Source organism: Gossypium raimondii, chromosome 10 (genome assembly GCF_025698545.1).
Source record: "Gossypium raimondii isolate GPD5lz chromosome 10, ASM2569854v1, whole genome shotgun sequence".
Lineage (NCBI taxonomy): Eukaryota > Viridiplantae > Streptophyta > Magnoliopsida > Malvales > Malvaceae > Gossypium > Gossypium raimondii.
In genome coordinates, this window is record NC_068574.1 from 4211242 (window position 1) to 4224844 (window position 13603).

At 32.5% G+C, this 13603-nt stretch overlaps 3 protein-coding genes across 3 annotated transcripts; all 3 read right to left on the minus strand.

Moving 5' to 3' along the window:
* Positions 1 to 1168: 1168 nt before the first annotated feature.
* LOC105777633 (histone H4) lies at positions 1169 to 1732 on the minus strand. Its single transcript, XM_012600986.2, has one exon. The coding sequence runs from the start codon at positions 1665 to 1667 to the stop codon at positions 1356 to 1358; it is 312 nt and encodes a 103-aa protein (XP_012456440.1). The 5' UTR covers positions 1668 to 1732; the 3' UTR covers positions 1169 to 1355.
* Positions 1733 to 2440: 708 nt separating this feature from the next.
* Positions 2441 to 3792, minus strand: LOC105777634 (uncharacterized). Its single transcript, XM_012600987.2, has 2 exons — positions 3616 to 3792; positions 2441 to 2834 (listed from the first exon to the last, which is right to left on the minus strand). Exon 2 carries the CDS (start codon positions 2793 to 2795, stop codon positions 2511 to 2513), a length of 285 nt encoding a protein of 94 aa, XP_012456441.1. The 5' UTR covers positions 2796 to 2834; positions 3616 to 3792; the 3' UTR covers positions 2441 to 2510.
* Positions 3793 to 8130: 4338 nt separating this feature from the next.
* LOC105777732 (ubiquitin receptor RAD23b) lies at positions 8131 to 12380 on the minus strand. Its single transcript, XM_012601127.2, has 11 exons — positions 12049 to 12380; positions 11752 to 11913; positions 11147 to 11185; positions 10963 to 11051; positions 9827 to 10004; positions 9608 to 9742; positions 9432 to 9497; positions 9295 to 9342; positions 8801 to 8910; positions 8644 to 8722; positions 8131 to 8541 (listed from the first exon to the last, which is right to left on the minus strand). The coding sequence occupies exons 1-11, from the start codon at positions 12112 to 12114 to the stop codon at positions 8425 to 8427; spliced, it is 1089 nt and encodes a 362-aa protein (XP_012456581.1). The 5' UTR covers positions 12115 to 12380; the 3' UTR covers positions 8131 to 8424.
* Between the last annotated feature and the right edge of the window lie 1223 nt (positions 12381 to 13603).

The window sequence follows — 13603 nt, forward strand, 5'->3', positions numbered from 1 at the left end:
CAATAAATGGATTAAGTCAAGTCACAAGCACATAATCAATAGATTAATGATTTAAAAATCATTATATTTTTTGAACATACAGCATTATTGTGGTTCAATGGGCTGGTTTTATGAAATTGAATATGAAACTGTTTGGGGTAGATAAGGCAGGAAGATAGGATTAGGTGCCGCAATAAGAGATGAATTAGGTTCTTCAATAGCTGCTAAATCATGGGTCAAAGAAGGAAACATGCGAATTCTTGTTATGGAAGCTACATGTACGTGTGCTTTTAGGTATTAAATGGTTAGCTGAAATTCAGAATATTTCTTTCATTATTATTAGCCATTTTACAGGGAGCATCAAACCCTAATAGATTAAATTAAGGGCTAAATTTCATTGCTGTCCCAATAAAATGTGCTTTTTTAAAAAATATATATTTTTGAAAAGTGTAGTAAAAAAATATGGTGAAAGAAGTGTAATTTATTAATATTTAGTATTTGTTACTATTGTCAAGAATTATAATTGAAGGTTAAAATATCTTTTCTAGACATGATAGTGGAAAGTTAAAATTAATGAAATTATATGATATTTAAATAATTTAATATAATAATACATAAAATATAAATTAATCTAATTTTTGTATATTTTGATAAAAGTTAAAAGCTAAAAGCAATTAAGCACATCTTATTTCGAATTAAATTAAATGTATTTTAGCTGAGTTTGTAAAATGATCGAAAGCCAATAATTTCTTCGTGGTATGGACTTCAACCTCAACCCCAACCCAAACTTTACATTTAGAAGCCCATTGGTGTCTGTTTCTTACAAGGCCTAAATCAGGTAGCCCGTAATCATTTCGGCCCATCTTTAACCAGTTTGATGAACATATTCACTTCTATTTTTTCAAATATGAAGATTTCAGCAAAGTGAAGATGGAAGTAACCATTTCTAATACCAGAGTCGTCTGAGCTATCATATGTTCGAAGTTCAGTAATCTCCCACTTACCTCAGATTTATGCATATTATACACTCTTTGCAATGTTTGCTAACCGCACTTATAAGCAAAAACCAAAGGCATACAAGCGAAATAATAATTCACAAATCAACCATACACTTCCTCTTTGTTAATCGAGATTCGTTAGTATGACATTGCGTTAAAAATAATCTTGGAAATAAGAAAACAACGACCGATTAATGCAAGAAAAAGTTCCATTTTCAAATTTACTTTCTTACTATATTTTCTTAGAAGCCAAACAAGGAAACCGACAATACAAACGCCAATGATTTCAATCAAAAATCAACTTATGCTACTTGATCCCCCCCCCCCCTTCAAAAAAAGGAACGAGATCTAAATCCAGCTGCTTTTGTAAAAGAAAAGTTAGCCTCCAAAGCCGTAAAGAGTTCGGCCCTGTCTTTTCAGAGCATAAACTACATCCATTGCAGTAACCGTCTTCCTCCTAGCGTGCTCAGTGTAAGTGACGGCATCGCGGATCACATTTTCAAGGAAAATCTTGAGAACGCCACGCGTTTCCTCGTAAATGAGACCGCTAATCCTCTTCACTCCACCTCTTCGAGCCAACCTCCGAATGGCCGGCTTCGTGATCCCTTGAATGTTGTCTCTTAGTACTTTCCTGTGTCTCTTCGCACCTCCCTTTCCCAATCCTTTGCCTCCCTTCCCACGACCTGACATTATCGTTCCCTCTTTTTTCTTCTCCCTCCCAAGGCGAAATTTTGACTTGGACTTGAATTTTAACGCAGGAACCCAGGCTTATTTATATAGCAAGATTCATTGGTTTATAACCGTTGGATGGTTCTTTTAATCGGACGGCTTAGAGCATTGATCCGTGCGATCTGGCGCCTATTGCCGCGGGATAAGCTAGAAGTAGAAGGTTTGTGATTATGGATTTGGAAAATTTTCCAAAACCGCGCGCCAAACACGTGAGATAAGCATAAGCGTGATTTGAACTGCAAGTGCAAAAGCCCGGGCCTCTTGACCCATGTAGATGGAGTCGGACCCTTACATCGACCTCTACTTATGAAAATTAAAACCCCTAAACCCCAACTTCTCCGAAAGGGTTTCTTAATTTCTTTCCTGTAACAGATCAGTGCAGAGCTTCGATTTCTCTGCCATCAATTTTCAGCCATGGTATCTTCTCTATCTCTTTCGGCCTTAAATAATTAATTATTAGGTCAAATTGAATATATGCTCACTGAATTTTGCTTCTAGTTGTTTCAGCTTGTTAAGGTGTACTTTGTTGGTATATTAAATTTGAGAACTTTTTGTTCCTAGTGAATTGAGCCTTGATTTTCTTAGATGATAGAATGCACTAATCAATTTTAATTTAAGAGTTGAGAAGTCAATTTTCACAAGTTCCTTAGCTTAGGGTTCTACTTGTTTGTGTATAATAATATGGAAAAAGAAAGGTCGATTTTTCTGCTGCCATTTACAATGCTTTAAGTATATATATTAAGATGCTCAGATTATAAGTTTAATTAATAAAAGCAACTTGTAACATACATAGCATGAAGAATGTCACAGGAATTTGAGTTTCCCATGGGAGAGAGTGGAGCTTACATGCTGCAGATTGCATGTTGCTTTCTCTGTTCCTTTCAACCCAGAACATGTATCCGTGGCTCCTAAAGTAACAGCAAAATAAAGGTAGATAGTACAGAGGAATGCCAACAATCCCAATGCTGTTAAGAGGAACCTATGCCTCTCAACAAGTGTTGACCAGCTACCGAATTCATCTCTCGAGGATTGCCTCCTCGTTGATGCTGACCTTCGAAGGGGAGATGATACAATTCCGTCCAGAACCATTTCTTAGAGAGACGATTAAAAGTCCTCAACCAATGTGGTCTGCAATCATGCAACACCAGTGTTAAAAAGAAAAAGGCTCGAAAGACCACAAGATCCTCATGATCAAGTATGAACCTACCAACAAGATGCAATTATAAAGAACTTACATCAACCAAGTGTTTATGTATATATATATATACAAACAATTTTCACTCTTTGAATCTATCATATCTACTGAGGCATACATCAGAATATATAAAAGATTAACAGACTCTTAACAGATTACGAAACATATTTAGACCAGTCTAACTCGAATCCGAGCTTGAAGCCTGATATAACCTTCAAATGTGTCAAAAAGGCAGGAAACCATAACTGTCAAACAAATATATACATGTATGTGTGTGTGTGTGTGTGTGTGTGTGTGTGCATATATGTAAAGAATTTAGTTTTGACAATGTTGAATTGTGATATCAACAAAGAATTATAAACTTTTAATTTCCCCCTTCACCTGAAAACCCTTGTATGCTTCAATTGTTTCTAAAAGATGGACGTAGAACCCTAAAACGTCCCTAATTGTGACAGATCGTAACAGATCCTTTCTATTTCTTGATCCCAAATTCCCAATAGTGAAATCATCATGTTATAAACTCAGATCCTTAAAAGCCGAAAAAGGGAAAAAAAACAAATCCCACCACAAACAATTAACCAAAACAAAAACTTGATGATCAATGGATATTTCTGTCAAACGAACGTCAAATTCAAAAACTCATCTCTACCATCGACAAAATAAACAAATCCCAGATCTGTAAAACAGTCAAAAAAAAGAATAGATAATACTTACAGATGAGAAAATCAAGGCAGGAAGATCAAAGGGAAGAAGCAAACAATGAGTATATAGATTTAATCGATCTTTTTAACTCCTCTTCTCCATTTGTCTTCTCCTTTATTTCTCAGTGGAAGAGGGACGTTACCATAGAAACGAGAACAAAACAACAACACTGGTGCTTTATGGGCAAATACCTCCACCAAATACGAAATGAATAAAGTTTGTTTCTTTGTCTAATTATGCTCTCAGTCCCTGTATTCTTCTCATATTTAAAATTTAATCCATAACTTTTTATTCTAATAATTTAGTCCTACTCTTTTGATTTAATATCATTTTAGTTCTTTCTTCTTCTTTTTTTCGCTTCATCTAGTCTTTTTAATTTTTTTATTTTTGTCGGAAAAATTAACAGTGAATTAACTTTGATAAAATAGATGGTTGGCATCTATGTGACAACCAGCCACATCATTAATTAATTATATTTTAAAAATAAAAATATTAAAAAAAACTAAACTAAACGTTTTATCGTTTTAGCACCATTGCTGGAACTTGCTTAAGATTGCCGCTGCTGCTCAAATAGTCAACACCATCTCTCATTGTCCTCCATTCAATCCAATGTTAGCATCAAACTAAATCTCGTCGTCTTTTCTTTTGCTTCTTCATTTTGGTTTTCTGAAATCTTTCTTGGAACCTTACCACATCTCCTCTCTAGCCTCGAAAAATGGAAGTTCGATCTCTTGAACCCACCTTCGGATTTTCTTTTGATTCTAGACATAGCCTTCTCTCCACCAAGACTTTCCTTTGACCTCTCAGATCATTAAAAAAAAAAATACTCGAAGCGTATAAATTGGATTTGGGCGAAAATTATTGATTGCTCAAAAAGATTACTGAAAAGTTTTGCTTCTTGTCTTAAACCATTTTTTTTTTTGCTGATTTAGGCGATCAATGAGGGAGGAGAGATGGAAAGAAAAAATGGAGGTTTTACTGACTGTGGGACTTATGTTCTACACTTCTGGTATGGAGGTTTGACAATGGGGTGTTGCGTTGTTGGCAACGATGGTGAAAACAATGGGAAACAAAACCTGATTGATGATTCAACTAACAAATTTTATTTTTCTTTTATCATAAAAAGTTCCAATTTAGGGGGTAAAGGGGCTTGTGGGGCTTGGCTGGTGATGATAAAGAAGCAGGGGGGAATATGTTTTTTGAATTTTTTCTTCTTTTGATTTTTTTGTTTTTTCTAAAGAAGCAGGGGCGAAGATGGCTTGAGTTTTTTTTTTTTTCCTAATTGTTATAATTTTTATATATTTTTTAATTTGAAAATTTAACCTATTATTTTTTAAATTATAATTTTTATTATTTTTAAAATTTTAAAAAAATATTTTTTTAAATGTTAATATTTTTTTTAATTTGAAATTTACATGTGGATTGCAATATTGGATGCCATGTCAGCATCAATTTTGGGCAATTTGACAAAAACCAAAAGTAAAAAAGACTAAACAAAGCCGAAAAAGAAAAGGATTAAAATGACATTTTATATAGTTTGAGGGTCAAAAATTATTATGCCTTTTTAAAATAAAAAATTTGCTTATATACTTAATATTACAAGCATGGAAATTTGCTTATATAATTAATATTACATGCATGGAAATTCAGAGAAGGAAATAAAAGTGTTCCATATTAATTGATTACACAAATAAATTTTTATTTAGAAAATATACATAATCCAATTTAATGTGCAAGGACTAAAAATAAAGAGATTAAATGTTAAATGTGTAAAAATTATATATATATTTTTTTACAAAAGGAAAAAAAAGTGAAAAGCGTTTTAATTGGGCCAAAATTCGGAGGACCGTTTTGAACATTTTGGAAAAGTCCAAAGGTGGTTTAATCACAACAAACAAAAACCCGAGGAGTGTGGGAACATGGAAAGTGCGGTCCACATTTCTCCCCCATTTGGCGTTTTCATCTCATTTTTATGATTTTTGTTTTATTTTCTTAAGTTAAATAACCCAAATATCATTGTTTGTCAAAAATATCCAAAAAGTAAAAAACAAATAGAGTAATAATAACATTAAAAAGATCATTTTCATCAATTTTTTCATATTTGCATCTTAATCTCGTCATCATCAAATTAATTTGACGATGAACATAGGTCAATCAATAAACTATTGTCAAAAGCCCCAAAGACTTGCTACATCATATGCATAAAAAGCTGAATATTAAATGACCTATGGTCGTTTGCATTTTGAAGTCTAATTTTACAAATAACCTTCCAACCACTTTTACAGAAAACATGGTGAGCAACAACGACCATAATGTTTAAATAATAGAGAGTGAAGTGAAACTAGGGGTCTGTTTGATTGTCAGTAAAATATTTTCCGTAAAATGTTTTACTTTTCTATAAAATGATTTACTGGAAAATATTTTCTGGTGTTTGATTGAATCTGTGTAAAATATTTTCTATTGCTTGCATGATTTTTGAAAATATTTTTCGGAAAATTTCTTTTACATATATTAATATATATTAATAAATTTTATATTTTCAATTATTTTTACATATATTGCAATGATTTATTTATAATAATACTCAATTATTAAGCTACAATATTAATCGTTATAAATTGAAAAAACTAATATCAAATAAATTATTTGTAATTGTTTTAAAAAACAAGTATTGAATAATTAAAAAACAAGTTCTTGGAAAATCGATAAACAGAAGCATTTTTCTACCGGAAATGAATGAAGGAATGAAGGAGGCGATAGAGAGGAGAGCACGGAAAATGTCTTACGGAAATTGAAAGGGTAAGACATTTTCCCTAAAATGTAACCCATTTTCCCTTGTTTTGGAGTTCATTTTCCAAATGAAAAATATTTTCCGCCAATCAAACGCTGGAAAAGTTGGAAATGATTTTCCGGAAAATCAATTCTGTCAATCAAACAGACCCTAGAATCAACATTGTTTTCGGGAAAAATAAAGCGGACAAAAACTAAAAGCTTAAAAAGAAATTTTTTTTTTTTAAAGTCACTGTCGATAACTACCTTAGATTCTAGTGTGGTCACCAAGATCAAGTTTTGATTTAAAAAAATTGAGGTACTAAATCTTATAAATTAACAGAACTAGGTTAATGATAAAAAGAAGTTTTGTGTATTATTAAGCTAAGTTTTTATCTCATCTATTTAAATTTTTATTAAATATTTTGCTTTAATCATAAGATACAAATTTGATTGACATCTCTTTATCGATATAAATTATATAATAGAGATAAAATTAAGGCAAAGTTAGAATTTAACTATATTTAATATATAAATAATTTTTTATAACCAAATTTCATATAATAACAACCTTTAACTACTACTAAATTTATGGCACAAGTGAGTGAAAGTTATACAATAAATATGTTTATAGTCAACACTCGACTATTATTTACTAACCTTGAGCGCTTTCAAAGGGAAATTGTCTAGAATGCTTCTTATCTAGTGTGCCACCATAATATAGAAGATATCTTGCATGTCCTTAGGGCTGTTAGATTGTTAAAGAAATTTGGCTGAGCATGGTGCCCAAAGATCGTCAATCACACTTTTTCTCAGGCAGTCTCTTGGAATGGGTTGAGCGAAATTTAGGAAATCGGAAATGGGTGCCAAGAGTTGAGGTCCCTTGGGCCACTCTCTTTGGCTTGATAGCATGGCACTTGTGGAAAAATAGGAATTTATTCATTTCCCAAGGAATTCTATGGAGTTGTATGGGAACCATTAAAATATCGGTTAATTGTGCAAAGCAACACTCAAATGTGAGACCCATCTAGAGAATGTAATTTAGATTCGATAGTAACGTTAAGAGAAGTATCAAATTTTCAAAGTAGCAATAGTCTATTTTTAGGGATATTTAATCATGAAATTTACACCAATAAAAAAAGTAAAAAAAATTATACACATGATGATGTCATCTTTAGTTCAAAATTATGAACAAATTGTTATTAATTTATAAAAGCATGAAAAGAGAAACTTCATCAAAATCATATAAAATACTTTGTAAATAAAACAGATTTTTGTTTTATAATCCTTGAATTGAGACTCGATTAATGGATAACACAAATACAAATAACATTTGTTGCTTTATTTATTTTTTCCAATTATATCATGTGATTTTCAATTAATCATGTTTAGTTAATATTAACTATTTATTAATTGAAATTTTAACAGTTTGTATATTATTAAAATCAATATAATAAAATATATTTTTAAATAAATTTACCAAATAACAAAAACAAAATCAACCAAATAAGACATATTCAAATATATCCATCTTACACTATTATATTTTGTTATGGAAAACTGCATTGACAATATGATATTTATCCAACTAAGTTAAAATTGACTCTTTAACTAGTAAAATCTTGGTTTCAAATGGAATTTCAAGTTCTTACTGTTGTATTTACCAAATCCAAATCCAAAAATTCAACTCAATCCCAAGTTACCTTTAAGTGGATTTCTTTTTAATCCATAATTAAATAAAATCTCACGCTAAAAAAATTGGAAATTTAAAATTTGCCCCCTGAAATTCATTCATATAATTATGTTGATCCCTCCAAGAACTCTGAACGATCAACATCAGAAACAACAATAGGTTACTCTACAGAACATGTTTTGACGAAATAAAACGAATTTTTGATAAGCCTATATATTAGAAACAATTTTGATCAAACACTCATTAGTTTATCAATGCTTAATCCCTAACAGTGCCCATTCAAACATGCCAAATTATATTAACTCATATCCATCTACTTCGATCAAAACTATGAATCAAACCAAGTTAAGATTCCACCTTCAGTCCTCAAAATCTCCACCATTTTCCAACAAATAGTTTGCTGCCAATTCCTCGTTTCGGTCACAAGCCAAAAAGGCTTCAATCACAAGGGCTCTATCAAATCCCATTGCTTCAAGCTACAAACAAAAAACGAAATACTAATCATTAAACGTTCAAGTTGATCCAAATAAAATAGATTACCAAAAAAAAAAAAAAGGAATAGCAACTGGTTAGCGTACTCGCTCAATGGCCTCCTGTTCTGCCGGGGTAACATTGATAGCATGAGGCATTTCTTGTTCAGCCTGATCAAATATATCCCTGAAAGCACCAGTTTTAAGTTTTTAACAATGCTAAGTTGATGCATAGATGGCATGACGATATCTAGTAAATACTCACCCTTCCGAACCTTCAAGAGGCTCATTTATTAGCTGAAGAAATTCTGCATGATGCTCTTGAATTAGTCTTAAAAGCTGGGGGTTCTGCTTTCCAAGCTCTTGTAGCATAGGCTGCAAATATAAGCAGATCAAATCCAGAACAATAGAAGTCATTGATGTTTTGCCTGTTATTAAGTGGTGTTATCATGCATCTACTGAATATAAACTTCCATATGGTTCTATAATCATGTTGAACCTTCTATATTTCATCAATTTGTGTTAGGGTGGATGCTTGTATCATATAGCCTAGTTGCTCTTCCTGTGTACTTGACTAATCCACATACAGTTGTCCATGTATATGCCTTTATTGAGCTAAAGGTGGGCGTTAAATGATATTATCTCAGATCTATTAAACTTGGTTTCGTCTGATCTTATCTTCAAATTGAGCTCCTCCCCTTATTGCAAATAGGTTCTAGGTTCAATGCTTAATACTAGTTAAAACATAGAGATACGAACCTGCAGAATTTGTGGGTTCGATTGCACCATTGTTCGCAACGCTTGGAACTAAATGCAAGCAAAGATGCAGTTAGTATTTGTAAAATAAGTTAAAAGTCTTCACAGTTGAGGAGAAAGCAAAAAAAAAAAAATGAAACCTGTTGGTTGTTCCGGAGGAAATCCAGGGATCCATCTCCACCAGCAGCAGCCCCAGAAAGTGTTTCCTAGTATTAGCTCAGCAAGTTAGGAATAAAAATAATAACCAACAAAAATCACCCAAGAACCAATAAAATTTAATGTGTAATTGAAGGACATCAACAATATAACGTTTTACCTGAGGAAACATATTCAAAGGAGAAGAATTAGGAGCCCCTGAAACAGGAGCAGCAGGGGCAGCACCAGTTTCAGTAGTCTGACTTGTAGAAAAACGAGCCACTGGCACTGCCACTTCTGCTGATTCAGGAATCCCCTGAAGATAAAACAGCACCATAATCACATAAAAAGTAATGTTAGAATATAGCCTTAGATGCATTCATAAAGTTTTTAGACATACAGAATATAGATAATCCACTGCTCGCTCTGGGTTGTTATAAGCAGCTCGAAGTGCACGAGTTACAGTTTCTTTGTCCCAATTGCCTCCACCCATATCCATCAATTGTTGGATAGTCTGCTCAAGATTATTACCAGCAACTAAATTCGAAGCAGCTTGACTATAGGTATCGGTTTGTTGACTGCAACAAGTTAAGACAAGATTTTCCAATTAAAAAAATCTTCAGAAAATACCAGAAAGGAGATGTGGTAGAGAGGTAGAGGGAGCTTTGATATACATTCTTTTAAGGAATAAAGAAGGACAAACAATCAGATAACACCTGGCAGTTTCTTACAACTTCTAGAATGGAGAATACTTCTAGAATTGTTGGTCAATAGACAATCAAAATAAAACAGACAGCTATTATTACAATAACAAAGCTCATAATAAGAGTACCAAGCAAACTAAAAATCGGTGCATTATTTTTCAATTAACAGTTGTACTGCTGAGATCAGGAAAAATAGTTAACAGATCAGAATTATGCAAGATCAAAGCTGCTCTTACGAAGCCAACCTAGGAGGAAAAAAATATGACCTTCACATCTTTTACTTTTTCGGGTTTCAATAAGGGGAATAGCAATTGTCAACTTCAGTACTGAGACATGGAATAAATAATATGTCAACTTTCTGGGAAGAATATTCCTAATCTAGTCGAGAAGTAATGAAATAACTGATTCTTCATATAGTTGTTAGGTATACAACAAACAAAAAGGATGAGAATGTAAGTAATAAGTGCAGTCTTAGCTGCATTACCAGCAATGTGAGTCTTTTTTTTGGCCCCCTAAATGAGACCATAATGACGTTCTTGAAAAGTTGAAAATACCAACCAAATGGAAATCAAGGAACTACCTAAGAACTCCCATATTTAAGATCTTCATATAATTGAGGTATGTTCATACAACAAATAAAAAGGACAAGGATACGAGGATTGAACGCCCCCCCCCCCAAAAAAAAAAAGAACCCTCCAAATACATGGAGAAACTTAGGAAAAAATATTGAACATATCTATGTTGAATGAATTTCCAGATCCGACACTCACTTAAATCTGAGCATCAGGAAGGAGGATATGCAGGAGGAAGAAAAATATCTGAATGAACTTACGATGCTTGTGCAGGAGCTCCTGTGGCAGGTGTAGAATTTGAAGAAGGTGCCGAAGCAGGAACAGTGGTAGATGGAGTTGATGAAGCAGGCTGTTGGGGAAGACAATCAAAAGGTTGGTTATATACATAAACTGGAACATAATGCTCAACCTAATAATAAGAATGATTAACACGAATACGGAAACCTGAGCAGAAGAGGCTCCAGTTGAACCCAAAGACTTGCTCTGCCAAAAAAAACCAATGAATTGAAAATATATAAGTAAATAATAGAAACTTCAAGTGCATACAAAGAGGTCCGGGTAAACCAGAATAATTTTTAAAAAAATTATTCAGAGATATTAGACAGACTACTCCACTCCATAGAAGAAGATAATAAAATGCAATCATGAAATATGTCACATTGATTTTTGCAGAATAAAGCCTAAAACTTCCAATGAAAGCTCTCTAGTATACCATAAACATCACTTTCAAACAACCAGGGCAGCTTGTTAACAGGAATTGCAGGCACATAACTAACAAGTATCCTCAGGATCCAATCTGAGTCTTCCTTTAGGTAAACTCCTTGCTAAAATCAATTCAATTGCCAAAATTAACCCTCCGTAAGGATAATGAATCCATTAAGCTACTCAGAAATTAAATTACTTAAAACACCTTTTCATCAAATTCCCATCATGGATATCATATCACATATGCAAGTAGCTATCAAAGTAAAGAAAAAAAACACACTAGGAAAAAGAGAATAAAAGTAAAAAAAATACACTAATTAAAAGGTTTTTTTTTTAATATATACCTTGCTAAGCATGACAACCAGAAAACCATCTTCAGATACTTTATTTTCAGCTAAAGTAGTTTCATCTTTCAAAACCTTCCCATTATGAATCAACAGCTGTTGCCCACATGGATAATTGTCTTTCCCTTGTATATCTTCTATGTTTTTCTTCACAGCCATAATCTGGTTTAATAAAAATAGAAAATAAACAAGAAATGAACCTTTCAGCCAAAATTTTAAACCCTAATAGTACCATAATTAAACAGCGACACAAAAGTGGGAGGGTGTAGTGAGAAGTAGAGAGATGGGGGGGATTACGGTATCATTGGGCTGAACCCTAATTTCAAAGTGACTGCCTTTTAGGGTTTTGACGATGAGCTTCATTCCGGCGAATTGAGAAAGGGGCAGGCAGGTGGCTTCAAATTGGGGATTTGAATCACAGAAAGGAAGAGAAGGAACCCTAGAACGGGGTTTTTATAGTGATCCTAAAATAATCAGAATAAAGGGTTGTAGGCTGCCTTTTTCTAAAATACTTGCTTAATTTTTTTTAATAGATTAATTTTACTTATTTCTTTTTTTGAAATTATAATTTACTTAAATTATCCAAGGAAAATGAGAGAGCTTTTTTTGTTGCAGAGAATGAATGAGTGAGGGCGGTAGCTCCTAGAATTTGCCTTCGCTGTTTTGGGAATCCCCTACCTCGTGCTTTGCACGTGACTAAAAATCTTGCTTTTATTTATGATAAATATATATTCCGTAAATCAAATAGGTAACAGTACTACACATGTAATTGAATTATAGTTTAATTATTCTAATTTTGATATGAGCACAAAGATTTTTCTTTGTTAGAAATCCAGCAAAATGATTGTTTTTCTTGAAAAATAATTACATTAATTCATTTAACCAATGGAACCATATAATTCAGAGGAGAAAATAATAAATATTCGTTGTCGATGGTAAAAAATTAATTTCATTAACACAACAAAGGTTTTAGCTTTGGAATCAATAGAACATCATGACATGTTGATGATTGACTTTGTCACAACTCAAGCACGACATACCTGGAGTGATTACAAGCACTTAATACGATAAGGAAATCAACCTCGGATGGTACAAAGCGGCGAGCAAAAATGGACAAAAGAGTCGAGCATTCACCAAACTAGAGAGGACGACAATAAAACTATCCCTAAAATCACTTGTAAAACTAAGGTTACATGCATGGACAAGACTAAAAAACGTGCTACAATAATAGAAAAAAAACTTTTAAAATTGAAAACATATTAAACAATGGAAAAAAAAACAAAAAAAATATAAAACTTAAGATAGCACGAGTCCAATTTGACTCGTGAAATCATTTATTATTTTGAAATACTCTCGAAATAGAAACAGATTAAGAAGCTGATAAAGAGCCACCCACTTTTCAAGAAAAACTACTGGTGGCTAATGAAGTTTTAGTGAACAACAAGCTTTATCATCTGTCTATCACAACTTGTGAATATAACAAAGATACCCACAAAATAAATTTGCAAATTGAAAATAGAGAAAACATGTAGAGTGAATGACAAGAAGAAAAAAAGAAATGGTTGGTGGAAGGGAAAAAAAGACGGGCGATGACCAACCCGAAGACTTACACCGCCACTAGACAAAACAAAAGATAAGTAACGGCTTGGAAAAAAAAACAAGTTTTTAATTAGCACAACTTTTTAGCACTAAAAAATATGTTAATTTTATAAAAAAAATAAAGTTAGTGATATACTATTAGTTTAAAATATGCTTAAATGTAAAAGTAGTTTTTAAATTATATGGTTTTCTTCACCTAATTATCTAATTTCTTTTGTTAAAATCCATAAATAAATTATCAATTCCATTTTAT

Excerpts from the sequence above, each read along its gene's own strand:
- LOC105777633 (XM_012600986.2), bottom strand. The coding sequence starts at position 1,667 with ATGTCAGGTCGTGGGAAGGGAGGCAAAGGATTGGGAAAGGGAGGTGCG.
- LOC105777634 (XM_012600987.2), bottom strand. The coding sequence starts at position 2,795 with ATGGTTCTGGACGGAATTGTATCATCTCCCCTTCGAAGGTCAGCATCA.
- LOC105777732 (XM_012601127.2), bottom strand. The coding sequence starts at position 12,114 with ATGAAGCTCATCGTCAAAACCCTAAAAGGCAGTCACTTTGAAATTAGG. Across the intron at positions 9,743-9,826 it reads CAGTGGATTATCTATATTCT|GGGATTCCTGAATCAGCAGA; the intron begins GTATGTCTAAAA and ends TTTTATCTTCAG. Across the intron at positions 9,343-9,431 it reads TCCTCCGGAACAACCAACAG|TTCCAAGCGTTGCGAACAAT; the intron begins GTTTCATTTTTT and ends GCTTGCATTTAG.